We start from the raw sequence: 18044 nt of genomic DNA on the forward strand, positions 1-18044 counted from the left end.
AATGGATGATGAGTGTCCATCCTTGTCAGGGTATGGTCTCCCAGGGCAAAGCACCAAGACAGCTTTACAGCGGCATGGATGTTTGTTTCATCACGAATCGTTACATGATGCTGCTTGGTTGTATTATGTCATTTATTTATAGCATCAGAAAGGAATATTTTTTTTCTCTTCTTTTCAGCTATAATGAAGATTAAACTTCCTTCACTAGAAATAAAGTGGCTTGATGCAACTGTGGCATTGAAGACGCTGATAGCAGGTAAGTTCATCACCATCCGCCGGCTTGGTGTTAAAATTTAAAGCGCATACATCAACAAACTTCATGCGGTCTCGGTGCCTCATTACTTGACCCGCTCGGCCAAGAGTGAGACTTCTAATACAGTAGTTTGTTTCAGTTGGGTCTTTTTCTAAAACAGGAAGCCAATGGAGACCACATGGGGGAAAAACATCCATTACAGGTTTAATTGCCATCCCATACGGGAGGAAAGACACTTAAACACATAAATACTCTTTGAGACCTGTTGGAGGTCAGCAATGGTCACGCTCAATGGTCGAAGGTACGAAGTAATCATTAAGGTTGTTACTGTATGTAATGTATAGGAAAACTAACTAGAGTGAGTCCCTAAACTCTACTATTCTTTGTTTACACCAAGCCCGCTAACTAGTTAGCATCCAATGTCCATCCATCCATTTTCTATGCCGCTTATGGGTATGCTATCCCAGCTTTCTTCGGGCGAGAGGCGGGGTACACCCTGGACTGGTTGCCAGCCAATCACAAGGCACATATAAATAAACAATTCACACTCACGCTCACTTATTTTGGCAAGAAAGCCAAAATAAGAATCCAAAAACAAACCACTTCCACACGGAATAGGAGGAACTTATTTTCACTCAATCGCGCTGGACATTCCATAGCTGACTACATTAAGTAAGGTGATGTAATCTCATGTCTCGTCCATGTTTTGTGCCATTACTGACACCTAGTGGCCGGAATACTACATACAGTAGAACAATAATAAACTATAGCCACCCATGCAGATTATGACAGTATAGTCATTGCTTGTTTATCGCAGTTAACTGGTTCCATAACCAACCGCGATAAGTGACGTTCCGAACAGTAGGATTTAATATTAATATATGGAATATTTCCATTTTTAGAGCAGAGACACCCTGTTTATGACCTTTTAAATATAGTTTCAGTATTATTAATATCTACCATTTTGCAATACAACTCAATGAATGACAAGGGGCAACAACATATAACACTATGATGATTCTGTTTGCCCCACGGATGTTTTGATCAGGTTTTTATGCTGCTAATTATTCATTTATTAATTTTCTACCACTTATCATACAAAGGTCGCCGTGGTGCTGGAGCCTATCCCAGCTGTCTTCAAGCGAGAGGCAGGGTGCAGCCTGGACTGGTGGCCAGCCAATCACAGGGCACATATAGACAAACAACCATTCACACTCACATTCATACCTATGGACAATTTGGATTTGCCAATTAACCTTGCATGTTTTTGGAATGTGGGAGGAAACCGGAGAAAACACACGGGGAGAACATACAAACTCCACTTTGGAATTGGAATTGTCCTGCGCGCTAACCACTCGACCGCCGTGCAGCCTGCTGCTGATTAATAGTAAATTAATTTTAGGCTATTGCCCAGGGGTGTGTTATAATGGATTAAACGTTAAGACAATTCCAAGGTCACATGACTGCCATGGGGCCCAAAAAATGGGTAATTATTAAAAAAAATAGGGGAGGGGTCAGAATTCCTGGTTAAACCTCTGCGTGACATGTAACATTAATTCAAGGTCGCATGTTGTGCTGTAATAATGGTACTATTTAATATTTATTGTACTATTATAAACACAAGCGTGATCGGGTTTGTTGTACCGTGCAAGCTTGATGCAGCTAAAGCAGAAAATGCAACATCAGCTCCAAAGACGCGACTCAGCTATAATAAAAAAATTTGAAGGCACTTACAGCAAATGACAACAGTGTCTATGAAACAATCCATCAAAAATGTCACGTTTAATTCGAGCAAATTTTCTTCAACACACAGAGAGGGAGAGTTATCCATGAAGCTTGGAGAGGAAAGCTCATGAAGGAGGCTGCAGTGGATGCAATCCCTGCTATTGTTATGTTGTTATGTGCATCTCCACTTGTCTTTACTGATTGCTGCAATACAAGGATGAGCTTAATGGATATGCGGCTCCCGCTGAGCTCTTGCCAGGGTGAATAAAACCTTTCATGCGGTTCACTTTTTTTGGTCCATTGTTTTGTGTAGATGGGTGCATGGCTCTATAGAAAACAGTTCATTCTGTATTTGGTAACACAGCTGAGAAAATACATCCCATTCCAGTCAAGTGTCACTTTTATTTGATATCTTCATATAAATATATAGGCTGCACGGCGGTCGAGTGGTTAGCAGACCTCAAAGCTAGGAGACCGGAGTTCAATTCCACCCTCTGCCATCTCTGTGTGGAGTTTGCATGTTCTCCCCGTGCATGCGTGGGTTTTCTCCGGGTACTCCGGTTTCCTCCCACATTCCAAAAACATGCTAGGTTAATTGGCGACTCCAAATTGTCCATAGGTATGAATGTGAGTGTGAATGGTTGTTTGTCTATATGTGCCCTGTGATTGGCTGGCCACCAGTCCAGGGTGTACCCCGCTTCTCGGTCGAAGACAGCTGGGATAGGCTCCAGCACCCCCGCGACCCTTGTGAGGATAAGCGGTAGAAAATGAATGAATGAATAATAGATATCAAGACTGCAAGGCGGTTAGTGGTTAGTACGCAAGCCCCACAGCTAGGAGACCCAAGTTCAATTCCACCCTTGGTGGAAGTTCTTTGAAAGTTCTCCATGGGTTTTCTCCGGGTACTCCGGTTTCCTCCCACATTCCAAAAACATGCTAGGTTAATTAGCGACTCCAAATTGTCCATAGGTATGAATGTGAGTGTGAATGGTTGTTTGTCTATATGTGCCCTGTGATTGGCTGGCCACCGGTCCAGGGTGTACCCCGCTTCTCGGTCGAAGACAGCTGGGATAGGCTCCAGCACTCCTTGTGAGGGTAAGCGGGAGAAAATGAATGAATTAATATCTAAACCCCCTAGTGTTTTGATAGATAATTGCAAGTCACGAGCTCAGCCCTAATCTTGTGTGCCGCACGGTGGACCGAGTGGTTAGCATGTAGGCCTCACAGTCACTAGATCGGGAAGGCGTGCATGCGTGGGTTTTCTCCGGGTACTCCGGTTTCCTCCCACATTCCAAAAACATGCTAGGTTAATTAGCGACTCCAAATTGTCCATAGGTATGAATGTGAGTGTGAATGGTTGTTTGTCTATATGTGCGCTGTGATTGGCTGGCGACCAGTCCAGGGTGTACCCCGCCTCTCGCCCGAAGATAGCTGGGATAGGCTCCAGCATGCTCGAAACCTTAGTGAGGATAAATGGTAGAAAATGAATGAATGAATAATAAGGGATGAAACAGGCTGCACGGCGGATGAGTGGTTAGTGCGCAGGCCTTACAGCTAGGAGACCCGAGTTCAATTCGACTCTTTACCATCTCTGTGTAGAGTTTTGTGTGGGTTTTCTCCGGGTACTCCGGTTTCCTCCCACATTCCAAAAACATGCTAGGTTAATTAGCGACTCCAAATTGTCCATAGGTATGAATGTGAGTGTGAATGGTTGTTTGTCTATATGTGCGCTGTGATTGGCTGGCGACCAGTCCAGGGTGTACCCCGCCTCTCGCCCGAAAATAGCTGGGATAGGCTCCAGCACCCCCACAACCTGTAGAAAATGAATGAATATAAATATAAATTTGTGTGTGCCTACCTTTGCCTCTGATGTGGGCTCCAGGTAACACAAACGGTTCCCCAGCCCCTCGGCAGCCAGGCAGAACTTTCGATTCTCCTTCTGGATGCAGGCCACACACTGAAGCACCACTTCATCATCCTGTCAAGAGAAAACGGACTTCAATCTCTGTGTGCACTCACGTATAGGGCACGGGGCCGCCCCAAATCCTTTGTACAAGACACTTCTGAAGAGGAGACCTTGGGACTGTTCAACGGTCAGTGGGATTGGACTCAAACAGGCTGATTATTTGTGACAAAACATCACTTAACGATAAAGAATTCAGTCGAGATGAAACAATGTGTCTGAATCTGGCTACGGTATCTAATAGCCAAACAGGACAAGCTGTTATGGATGGAATCGTACTCATATCCAAGTTGAGCAACCAAACACGTACTGTGTATGTGACTGTGAGGAGGCGTAATGATTTGATATTCTTCAAGCACATTAAGCTGGACTGCAGAAATAAAACTGGGCACTCAAGTATACCACACAGATTTAAAGCTCATAAATAACACACAGTCTCCACCCGTGTTCGTCGTTTTTTTCCCCTCCGCCTCGACTGGCTAATTGGGAGGTTTTCCTTTCTAAATGTAATGATCAAACACATCCATGGCTGATCCCTTTGAGCCCCCCCGATCTCTTTAAGGCTATTTACACTGTTTGTATGGTGCAAATTAGGTTGAAGCAATTGGTTGGAACATTCCAGGATTTCAAAGAAAGTAAATGACTCCATGTGCATATATATTTGTTAAAGATAGGTCTCTTTTTTTATATTATTAATCTTGTCATTACATGTGAGAAGAATGTGCGGAATCACAAAAACATATTAATAATAAACATTTAGAAAGTGAAACAACTTAATATTTTATGTCAAATGGTAAATATTTATGCCGAACAAACTTATCTTGTTAATCAAAGCTATTAGGCTATTAGGTGAATCCTTAAATGAGACTTGAACAGTGCGTTTCAAAGATATAAAAACAGGCAAAAGGAGACAACTAAGGATACAAATACTGGGACGCAACTATTCTACCTATGAAAAAACCTCCAAAAAACGCTGCATTTACACCATATATTCATTTTCTACCATGGGCTACACTCTGGACTGGTCACCAGCCAATCACAGGGCTGTATTTAAACACTTGGCGGGCCGGATGTGGCCCCCGGGCCGTAGTTTGCCCACCCCTGTTGTAATGTAATGATTGACATGGGGCAAAGTAGCCAACAGAATCCATCCATCCATTTTTGATGCCCGTCACTCGGGTTGTGGGGGTATGCTGGACCCTATCCTAGTTGTCTTCAGGCGAAAGGCGGGGTACACTCTGGACTGGTCGCCAGCCAATCACAGGGCACATATAGACAAACAACCATTCACACTCACATTCATACCTATGGACAATTTGGAGTCGCTAATTAACCTAGCATGTTTTTGGAATGTGGGAGGAAACGGGGAATGACGGGGAGAACATGCAAACTCCACACAGAGATGGCCGAGGGTGGAATTGAACTAGGGTCTTTTAGCTGTGAGGTCTGTGCGCCAACCACTTGATCACCATGCAGCCCCTCTAGGAAAACATTCATTAATCTTCTACCACTTATCCTCACGAGGGTTGCTGGAGCCTATCCCAGCTGTCTTCACCTGGACTGGTGGCCAGCCAATCACAGGGCACATATAGACAAACAACCATTCACACTCACATTCATACCTATGGACAATTTGGAGTCGCTAATTAACCTAGCATGTTTTTGGAATGTGGGAGGAAACGGGGAATGACGGGGAGAACATGCAAACTCCACACAGAGATGGCCGAGGGTGGAATTGAACTAGGGTCTTTTAGCTGTGAGATCCGTGCGCTAACCACTCGACCGCCGTGCAGCCCCGCTTGAAATAATATTATATTGAAATGATGTCATATACGTATCAGTCATGCAGATGGATGGATGCTCATGTTCCCCTCCATTGCTGCTAAGCTGTTGTCGCCAGATTGATATGCATATCAGTTTAATTCCTCTAACCACTCATCCGGACCCTACTTCTGTAAAATGTTGCTAATAGTAAGATTTGATACAAGCGTTGCATAAATGGCGTGATAGTGTTTAACACCATAAATGCTGAACTGGCAACAGTTATTCTTCACAATAGCAGACTAAGCAGAAATCTGCTGATATGTGGTGTTATGGGACTTGGGGGGTGGCGGTGGGGGTGGTTGGTGGGCATGTTCTACAATGGCCGGGTGCATTATTTAACGTGAGGAATATGCTGAGAGCAGAGTGCTGTGGTAATAAAGTAGCAGTATCCATAAGCTTCTATGCTACAGTGCAGCATGATGAAAGAGAGAAATGAAAGCTACTCCAAGTATCTGAATACATGCACATACAGTATACACATTTTATTTTTTTCTACAATTGTGTGTTTGGAAGAGCTGCATGGAAATCGATAAGACAAGCCTCAGGGCCATGATGTGCATGACACACTTTTTTTTTAGTTGCTGCTCATGAGTGCCAGTTCAGTTGGAGATTAAGAGAGTAGGAAATTTGGAGCACACTAAATATCATTAAAAGGGACCGATTGTGATTTTTCCACTTTTATGACCTATAAATGTTGTTAAAATATTGTACCCCCACGTTTCAGATAACAAGGTTTGTGAACAAATGTAACAGTTACTGATTGTAAAAGTACCAGATGCAGGGGTAGGATTTAATAAGCTTTGCTTCTTCCTACTCCTTTTGGACATGTGGAACTGTGAACTGATTATGTGATGCATTCAATTGTAATCTGATGCATGTTCAAATGAAATAAAACCATTAAAAAAAATCTAAAAAAAAAAAAAAAAATTTAATTAAAAAAATACAATTTTTGCATTTTTAAAAAATTTAAAACATTTTAAAAAATTTAAAAAAAATCAATTATAAAATACAATGAAATAAAATAAAAATTATATTAGGAAAGCAGGAAGTGAACAAATGTAACAGTTACTGATTGTAAAAGTACCAGATGGAGGGGTAGGATTTAATAAGCTTTGCTTCTTCCTACTCCTTTTGCACATGTGGAACTGTGAACCGATTATGTGATGCATTCAATTGTAACCTGATGCATTTTCAAATGAAATAAAAACATTAAAAAAAGGAAAAAAAATGTAAAAAAAAAACATTTAATTAAAAAATACAATTAAATAAAGTTAAATTGTATTATGAAAGCAGGAAGTGAACAAATTTAACAGTCCTACTCCTTTTGGACATGTGGAATTGTGAACTGATTATGTGATGCATTCAATTGTAATCTGATGCATTTTCAAATGAAATAAAACCATTTTAAAAAATGAAAAAAAATTTAAACAAATCAAAAAAATTATTTAAAAAATACAATTTAATAAAATTAAATTATATTAGGAAAGCAGGAAGTGAACAAATGTAACAGTTACTGATTGTAAAAGTACCAGATGGAGGGGTAGGATTTAATAAGCTTTGCTTCTTCCTACTCCTTTTGGACATGTGGAACTGTGAACTGATTATGTGATGCATTCAATTGTAATCCGATGCATTTTCAAATGAAATAAAACCATTAAAAAATGTAAAAAAAAAAAAAAAATTAATTAAAAAAATACAATAAAATTAAATTTAATTATATTGGGAAAGCAGGACGTGAACAAATGTAACAGTTACTGATTATAAAAGTACCAGATGGAGGGGTAGGATTTAATAAGCTTTGCTTCTTCCTACTCCTTTTGGACATGTGGAACTGTGAACTGATTATGTGATGCATTCAATTGTAATCTGATGCATTTTCAAATGAAATAAAACCATTTTAAAAAATGAAAAAAAATTTAAACAAATCAAAAAAATTATTTAAAAAATACAATTTAATAAAATTAAATTATATTAGGAAAGCAGGAAGTGAACAAATGTAACAGTTACTGATTGTAAAAGTACCAGATGGAGGGGTAGGATTTAATAAGCTTTGCTTCTTCCTACTCCTTTTGGACATGTGGAACTGTGAACTGATTATGTGATGCATTCAATTGTAATCCGATGCATTTTCAAATGAAATAAAACCATTAAAAAATGTAAAAAAAAAAAAAAATTAATTAAAAAAATACAATAAAATTAAATTTAATTATATTGGGAAAGCAGGACGTGAACAAATGTAACAGTTACTGATTATAAAAGTACCAGATGGAGGGGTAGGATTTAATAAGCTTTGCTTCTTCCTACTCCTTTTGGACATGTGGAACTGTGAACTGATTATGTGATGCATTCAATTGTAATCTGATGCATGTTCAAATGAAATAAAACCATTACCATTACCATAAAACAACATGTATACACTTTGTATGTGTGTATAGAATCCAATGCACTTGTCACTGCTCTCTTGAATTGATTTTACTATTCAAGTGACTGTTCTGGGGGACTGACGAATCAATAGGGAAATGTAACTCAACTCAAATACAGATTGAAATTAATAGCATATGTCAAATCAACACTTGAGTGGTTTGGTGTAAAGCCGGGAGAGAGGGGGGTGGGGGGTGTGGGGGCCGGCATATAAGAACAGAATTGATCCAAATATGAGATTTCAGCCAGTCAGAGATGCCTGAGATCTGTTTCATCAGGGAGGTAAGCTAATCTCTTCATCGCTTCTCTCTTTCACCCGCCTCCTTACTTCGCTTGTTCATTTTGTACCTAAGCTGGAGAATCGTTCGTTCAGTAAGCGAATCTCTCTGTGATGTCATCAAGGCTATATCGATATAGATATAGTCTTTTTCTCTGAAACCACAATTGGTAAGATATGCCAGATAAACTTCGAAAAAGTTGTCCTAAAACAATGTCAGGCTTAGGACAAGCTGGATGGAAGGATGGAAGGATGGATGTTAGTTGAGTCTCCAAGGAAACCTTGAGATTGAATTTGGCTCCATTACAACCCCCCCACCCGTACCTTATTCCTTTGTTCTATGTAAATCTATAACACTGTTGTCTCCATTGTGTGTGTACTGCAACAACAGTGTAAAAATCCATTTAGCTCCGAGACCTGCGCGAGTAACACTAACGCATATCAATGAGCGCTCCCATCGTCGTATTTTCTTGCTTTCGACCAATCGCGCTCTTCAGATGCACAGGGAAAAGACCACATTGGTGGAGATTTTTGCATAGTGACAGTAAGGCCTCTCCTCTACAAGCACACGGACTCGCTGAGAGGGCTAACTTGGGCCGAAGACCGCCGTAGAACAGCTTCTCCTCCTTATCCATCCATCTCACACCCTGTCAAAGTGGAGTCCCATTCACTTCATATCACAGCAGCTGACAACACACATCCCGGAATTCCTGCGAATCCTTAAAATAACTGTGACAGTCACCCACAGCAGCATGAGTGAAACGTGTGACTTCTAAGTGAGAGAGGCGTTATTACACATAACTCTGGAGCAGTAACTTTTTGGCCCTGAATTTCACTATTATTACTATTAGTACTGCTGCAGGCTTCCCTCCAGACCAGGGGTCTCAAACATGCGGCCCGCGGGCCAAATGTGGCCCCCAGGACACTAGTTTGAGGCCCCCGCCTTGATATGAAAGTTTAATGTTAGTGCGGCTCGTGCAAGTTTGATATGGATGCTGTATGGTATCATGTACCCAGAAAAAATTATTACGTTTGATTCATGTTCATGTTAAAGGTTAAATAACTGGTAATAGTTATCCTCCCTATCCGTGTGGAAGTGGTAAGTTTTTGGCTATTTAAGTTTAAAGGAAATAACTTGAAGGCTACCGTTTAGGTCGCTAGCTCTCTAGTTTGCGAGTTAGCATGTGTCTCAAGACCCTGCAGTTGCGCAATATGTTGTAAATAAAAAGAGTATAAATGTGACTATAGTCGTGTTTTGTCATGTCTACAGGGCTCTAATAATGCTTTGTTCATTTTAATCTGGAAAAAATAATTTGTCTACCCACCAACTATATGTGGTTTCTTAAGTTTTTATTATTTGCTGTTTTATTATTATTATTATTATTATATTTATTTATTTATTACTGATTGATTGATTTTCTTTATTCTTGATTTGTTTATTTATTTTTAATCTTATTTTGTGTAGAAAAATAAAAAGTAAGATATTTGAGAACCGTGGAATGTTTTATCAGAGCTTTTCTTGTAGAAAATTGGAACCAAAGCGAAGTTTTTTAAATTTTTTTGTTTTTAATAAATGCGTTTGGTTTTTTGTTTTGGAAAACCTGATGCGGCCCAGTCTCACCCAGACCCGAGCTCCAGTGGCCCCCAAGTAAATTGAGTTTGAGACCCCTGCTCCAGACAATAGCTGGATCAGATGAAAGTCCGCAGTCCACCATCACTCCATGATTTATATTCGATATAACAAGTTTGATACTTCAAAAAATAAATGGCTTTCACACATGCTCATTTTCAAGGTTGTTGTTGTTGTTGTTGTTCATACACTGAGCACACATTTATAGTTGTTGGTGGAACAATAGAGAAGTATTTATTTAATGCATAACAAAACTTGAAAATGGCATCAGCTAGCGTGTGCTGTAGCCTGATGCAATAACACAACAGGCCTCCTGCAAGCAAGCAATTTCTTTTCCAATTAGGCAAAATCGCCATTGCGTCGCTATTAACAACGGCGACTGCTTGTGATGTGATTACTGACCAATGGGGACTCGCCTTTAACTCTACAATGACAAAATGAGAGTCCACCAATTATGCCCCCCATGGCTGACCTTGTACTAATTTGCATGCAAGTTAATTATTCATTATCACTGTTGATGATGGAAGTGATGCAGCGTTTAAAAGCAAGTAATGGCTCTTTGTGCCTGAGGAAAACACAATCCTCCATCAGTGTGCATTGAAGTCAAGTCGGTGTGGAGCTTAGTTGATTTAGTAATGCATTATTCTGACCCTGTATGTACGCGTACATAGTCAAGTCGCGTACACGTATGATGTCGGTGGAACGCATACGTGAACAAAGAACACAACGAATCATTTCTTTAGTGTTGTCCCATGACAATATACAGTATAATAATATATTTGCAGAAGTGTGAAGGCACTGCTGCCTTTTGTGAGGTACTGTGCATTATATCTATATTAATAAATAAATATATCATTGTATAGCAGCCATACTTATTGGAAGTAATAGTTAAAATAAAATTCTAACATTAACAATAACTGTTAGTAGTCTTATTGCCAACATCACCATCACTATAATGAAAATACCAGCTTTTCCAAAGCTTTTGGACTCCAGCAAACCACAGCGAGAGCTATGGCCTGCTTCCTAATTTCCTTATTTTGCATGTTTTTCATACTTACATGTTTCAAATCCTCAAACAAATTTCAATATTAGTCATAGACATAAAACGCAGTTTTGAAATGAAACTTTTTTATTACTAAAAGGGACCTATTATGCTTTTTCCACTTTTCTGACCTATAAATGTAGTTAGAAGTTCTATTCTCGTGTTAAACCATGCCAAAGTTTCAGATAATGAGGTTTGCGGATTTAGAAGTGAGCCCTGAAAGAAGTTTGGGATGGCTCAAAACGTTCCGTTTCAAAAGGCATGGTAAAACTGTTCCTTTGTGATGTCACAGAGGGGCAACTTCCTTATGTGGTTCATAGTTAAGGTCCTCTTTAAGGGAGAGAAACAATCCAAATCTACATGGCCCTGTGTGAAAAAACTTATTATTGACCCCCACTATTAAAACATAACTGAGATTAACTGAGACCAATCCGTCTGGAAAATGTTATAAAGCCATTTCCAAAGCTTTTGGACTCCAGCAAACCACAGCGAGAGCTATTATCCACAAATAGCGAAAACATGGAACAGTGGTGAACCTTCCCAGGAACGGCCAGCCAGCCAAAATTACCCCAAGAGCGCAAAAACGACTCATCCAAGAGGTCACAAAAGACCCCACAACAGCGTCCAAAGAACTGCACCCCTAATTTGCCTCAGTTAAGGTCTATGTTCATGACTCCACCGGCCAAACGGCCTGTATGGCAGAGCTTGATGTCGAAAACCACTGCTGAACAAAAAGAACATCAAGGCTCGTCTCAATTTGACCAGAAATCATAATCATAATCATTCATAATCCATGATCCATCCATACAGGACCATGTAGATTTGGATTTTTTTTGCAGTAAAAAGTTTCATGTAAGTGTGTCCAACATGCAAATAAATATGAATATATATATACATATATACATGCATACATATATACATACATACATATATATACATACATACATATATACACATACATACATATACATACATACATATATACATATACATACATATACATACATACATATACATACATACATACATACATACATACATACATACATACATACATACTACATACATACATACATACATACATACATACATACATACATACATACATACATACATATATACATACATACATATATACATACATACATATATACATACATACATACATATATACATACATACATATATACATACATACATATATACATACATATATATACATACATACATATATACATACATACATACATATATACATACATACATATATACATACATATATATACATACATACATATATATATACATACATATATACATACATACGTACATACATATATATATACATACATACATATACATACATACATATATACATATATATATATATATACATACATACATACATATACATACATACATACATACATACATACATACATACATACATACATACATATACATACATACATACATACATACATACATACATACATACATACATACATACATACATACATACATATATATATATATACATGTATACGTATGTGGGAGTGGTCATATATGTATTTGCCTATATACGCGCAAAAGTGTGTGAATGTGTATTTGTCACTCTATTTGTATGAAGGGTGGGGAACTGCTTCCCACCACCCAGCAAGCCCCACCCCACACAGACAGGACAGCCCCCCCCCCCCCCCCCCCAAGACCGGTTCCACTGTTGCCTTATTGCTACCCTGCACTTGAGTCCACCATTCCTTGCCTCCACATCCCAACCATGACAGTAATTCTTTCTTTATTTGTTTATTTTATCCTCGTAAAGACGATTGAAAATGACAACACTTCGAGCACAAATGACCTTTGGTTACATTTACTTTTAGAATCCGGGATCAATATCCTTATAAATCAATTAGGCTCCTGCTTTGATACAGTCCAGTCCAGTCCGCTAGCCTTGGTGCCCGTGTGACACGATTGTCCAATGTTTTGGCTAATAAGAGTTTACAGAGGGCCCGCTGCCAGTCAACACTGTACACAGGCTGACTCACACGCCGACACTTTGTACTCGACAGATTGCTACAGCTGAGGTACAAAATACAGCCGGGCAGCAGTTTCTCCTACCACACGCTGTTTTGTATCCTCTCACACATAGTCCCTCAGTGTGTGTGTATATGCTATAGGAAGGATGCCTAGAAGAACGTCTAAAGATGCTGCTAGAAGGGAGAACATACTCTGATAATGGTGACACCATGGGGGTTTGGTATGATGGTACGCTATCTGCGCGCTAACCACTCGACTGCCGTGCTGCCGAGTCAATTTTATTTTTATTTTAATTTCTGTTATGATGTTGTTTGTTTATCTTATTTAAATGTGTACTTGCATTTTTCTGCCATGTATTATCATTACATTAATGAAAAAAACATGTCTCAAAATAATGTTGACAATAATATAATTTACAAGCAATCATTTGTGGGACACAATTATGGCATAAAATCACATTAATTGGATTGATATTGTTTCCCGGGCTGCACAGCAGTCGAGCGGTTAGCGTGCAGACCTCACAGCGAGGAGACCAGGGTTCAATTCCACCCTCGGTTATCTCGGTGTGGAGTTTACATGTTCTCCCTGTGCATGCGTGGGTTTTCTCCGCGTACTCCGGTTTCCTCCCACATTCCAAAAACATGCTAGGTTAATTGGCGACTCCAAATTGTCCATAGGTATGAATGTGAGTGTGAATGGTTGTTTGTCTGTATGTGCCCTGTGATTGGTTGGCGACCAGTCCAGGGTGTACCACGCCTCTCAAAGACAGCTGGGATAGACTCCAACACCCCCGCGACCCTTGTGAGGATAAGCGGTAGAAAATGAATGAATATAATTTACAAGCAATCATTTGTGGGACACAATTATGGCATAAAATCAGATTAATTGAATTGATATTGTTTCCCGGGCTGCACGGCGGGCGAGTGGTTAGCGCGCAGACCTCACAGCTAGGAGACCAGGGTTCAATTCCACCCTCGGTTATGTCTGTGTGGAATTTACATGTTCTCCCCGTGCATGCGTGGGTTTTCTCCGGGTACTCCGGTTTCCTCCCACATTCCAAAAACATGCTAGGTTAATTAGCGACTCCAAATTGTCCATAGGTATGAATGTGAGTGTGAATGGTTGTTTGTCTATATGTGCCCTGTGATTGGCTGGCGGGATAGCTGGGATAGGCTCCAGCACCCCCCACAACCCTCATGAGGATAAGCGTTAGAAAATGAATGAATGAATGGAAGCATTCATCTATTAAGAGTGAATGTGGCTGCAAGTTATCTGAGGGGAGAGCTTATAAAAGAACACCTGAAGTGAACCCTGCAAGAAGATAAAGCCCTCCCCGGTGTGGAGGTATCTGCATGTTTCCGTACCAAAGCGTTGCAGGAGTTAAGGCTATTAAGAGGTTCACTGCACCTCACAGCACTGCTTCTCCTCCACAGTGGTAGCTTAAATGTGACAGGTAAGCATTTTCATCACCTCGTTGGTTTACACCTCCTGTCTACTGAAGTGAAAAGGGAACAACATGGGAATGAATAGCTCTGTAAAAGGCCTCCACTCTGCAATGAGATATTTGAATAACTATGGGAGATGATTTGGGGGGTATTGTATTTTTCTCTACACTACATAACAACATGTGACAGCGTTTTTTTCCTAAGGGTTTGCAGCAGGTGACAAAGGAACAAGCAACCTTCCCCCTGCTTCTCTTTCAATCATTTATCAAGGGAATTGAGGCTTTTTGTAAAATGTGTTGTATTTTGGAGTGAAAGGGCTTCTTGGAAGCCCAACGGGAGAGCAGTTAGGGGCACTGTGTCCACAGAACAAATCCTGGATTTTCCCGAAAGGAGAAAGTACTCCAGTTTTCAACATATTGGAAAATATTGAGAGAGAGCCATTTTGGGTATAGAAACAATATCTATCAATATAGATCAATCAATAGCCTTTCAAATCAGGAACTTTATCTTAACTTTAAGTCCAGCTTAGCTCACAATTGGGATTACATGTCCACACATTCCACATTCATTCATTCATCCATTCATTTTCTACCACTTTTCCTCACGAGGTGTCGCGGTTGGTGCTGGAGCCTATTCCATCTGTCTTCGGGCTAGAGGCGGGGTACACCCTGGACTGGTTGCCAGCCAATCACAGGGCACATATAGACAAACAACCATTCACACTCACATTCATACCTATGGACAATTTGGAGTCGCCAATTAACCTAGCATGTTTTTGGAATGTGGGAGGAAACCGGAGTACCCGCAGAAAACTCACGCATGCACGGGGAGAACATGCCGAGGCCGGAATCGAACTCGGGTCGCTAAACACTCATCTGCTATGCAGCCAATATCCATTTTAATCGGGGTACACCCTGGACTGGTGGCCAGCCAATCACAGGGCACATATAGACAAACAACCATTCACACTCACATTCATACCTATGGACAATTTGGAGTCGCTAATTAACCTAGCATGTTTTTGGAATGTGGGAGGAAACCGGAGTACCCGGAGAAAACCCACGCATGCACGGGGAGAACATGCAAACTCCACACAGAGATGGCCGAGGGTGGAATTGAACCCTGGTCTCCTAGCTGTGAGATCTGCGCGCTAACCACTTGACCGCCGTGCAGCCCTTATTTTTTATTATTTATTACAATTTGTTGTTTATTATAACAAATCATAAATGACTAAAATCCAATTGGGTGAAACAGGTTCATTTAAAAACATTATCTCAATGTTTACATTTTGAAGTGATATCTCGTTATGACTTCATTGAGGGAAAACAATGAAGATAATGATAATAATAAAACATTAACTATGATATATTATTGTACTACTATAATCATTCATCCACCCATCCATTTATCCATTAGGGTCATGGGTATGCTAGAGCCTATCCCAGTTGACTGCAGGCGAGAGACAGGGTCTTATGCGCTAATCGCACTTAAATAAAACATTGACCTTCAACACACCAAATCCCCCCAGCAACCCAAAACACCAACATCACCACAATGGCTCCCCAAAAGCCCACAAAGACGAGCCAGGCTCGAGCCCAAGGCCAGCAACCAATCGCTGTGCAGTCCCGAGTCCTCCACATTGCATCCATCTTGCATGCTTGAATGTTAAAGGATGAATCGCTCACATATTGTCTTGCTTAGGCCGACTGTTAATGAGGCATGACGGAAACACTTCTTCTTCCAAACTTGCCATATTTTCTATGAACGGCCATTTAAAGCCTGCAGTGACTGTGACCCCCCTCCTCCCCCTATGTTCATCCATGTATCAATGCAGCTGTCCCTGCAGAAGAGGGCCAACGCTGATCTACAGCTGAGACGCTGTTATGTCAAGCTCTGTTTGCTTCAGGATGATATACACGGGCTTAACAGTTCATGCGTCGTCTTTAAAGTGCAGCTGAGAGTCTTTTGAACGGGGGATCGGTGCGGCCCGCTGAAGACAGGTGGAAAACATTTTTGTAACAATTGGTATTGTGTCAAATCATCAACCTGTACCTGTCATCCGGAAGAGGTGCTTCCGAAATGGAAGTACAGTAAACCTCGGATATATCGGAAATTCGCTTACAACGGACAGATAAAAAAAGAACCAATTTTTCTGTAATGCATTTCCAAAAAAAATTCATTGCATATATTGGATTTTTTATAACGGATTCCGCCTATTTCGGACAAAATCTCCAGTGCTGTTCCAATTTCCCTCGCATATATCGGATGGCCGCATCGTGTCTTTCTCCTGGCTCCAGATTTAGGACAAATATAAAAGTGAGTGACGTCAATAATACTAGCACAGCAGTGAATGAGATCTTAACCTCACTATTGGAAATAACGTAGGCCTGACGGGCGTAACAGGGCCTAGCTTAATTAACAATTTGTTATGCTCAGAGTCCAATAAAGTTAAATTCTCATTACCTTACGTCTCTTTTCATTGCCCAGTCCAGGTACATTGGAAACATAGTCAAGGAAGTGCCTTTTTATAACGGATAAAATCCGATATATGCGTAAAACGGACATTTTCCGGTATACGCATATAACGGATTTCGCTTATATCGGACAAAAACCAGTGGGAACAATTGAATCCGGGGGGGAAGAAGGAGGGACAACACTAGGAGAGGGGAGGGAAAAAAACCAACAACTCCAAACTAGACTCTTAAATGAAGGAGTACAGTGTGGGACTGTTAAAAAAAACCTCGGCATACAAGTAAAAATATTGTTCACACACATAGACACAAGACCAGCGCCACAAAGGGAAAATAGCCGATACGAGCAGCGGCCAGCCCTTGCTACCTGCAGCCACTTACGTCCCAGTGGAGGGGTGGAAGAGGAAAAAAAAATAACTTCACCATCTCCACGTGGGTCTCCGTTTGGAATTAAACTTTCTGCCACGATTGGGCTTTACCCCGTCATGACAGCTCTTTTAGTTTCCTTCTTTGCCTCTGTTCCGGTTTCCATGCCCTTATTTTTGTAACTACAGTAAAGTCTCGAAAAAATACCGATATAACCGGACTATCCATATATCCGATCCTGTGCCGAACTGCATTAAAAGTGGGCAATAATGCACTCGACATTGTTCTATAGTATAGAACAATGTCGAGCATCTTAAATCAATCTTTGCTTAAGGATTTCAAGCAGCCGTTCGCCGTGTTCTTTTTTGGTATTGAAATCCTTAAGCAAAGATTGATTTAAGCTGCTTTTGTATCGATATAAGCAGACCAAATTGGCTGGCGGGAGATGAAAAGGGCATCGTAGTAACCGGATTATCATAATAACCGGGTATCGTACTAACTGAACTAATTATATCATAAAAGACTAGAAATTTCCCGGGAAATGAAAATAGTATCGTAATAAGTAATAATTCGTTATAACCGATATCGAT

At 40.4% G+C, this 18044-nt stretch overlaps 1 protein-coding gene across 6 annotated transcripts in view; it reads right to left on the reverse strand.

Annotated features, from left to right (window-relative positions):
• Nucleotides 1-18044, reverse strand: part of LOC131140056 (ryanodine receptor 3-like) — a 137426-nt gene that overhangs the window by 108783 nt on the left and 10599 nt on the right. For all 6 annotated transcript variants that reach the window (XM_078796120.1, XM_058090132.2, XM_078796119.1 and 3 more), the window contains exon 3: nucleotides 3837-3956. In XM_078796120.1, the coding sequence (XP_078652246.1) occupies nucleotides 3837-3956 (120 nt within the window). The remainder of the gene's footprint in view (nucleotides 1-3836; nucleotides 3957-18044) is intronic.

The sequence above is a fragment of the Doryrhamphus excisus genome, linkage group LG14, assembly GCF_037039965.1.
Source record: "Doryrhamphus excisus strain RoL-2023G ecotype Guam linkage group LG14, RoL_Dexc_Guam_v1.1, whole genome shotgun sequence".
Taxonomy (NCBI): domain Eukaryota; kingdom Metazoa; phylum Chordata; class Actinopteri; order Syngnathiformes; family Syngnathidae; genus Doryrhamphus; species Doryrhamphus excisus.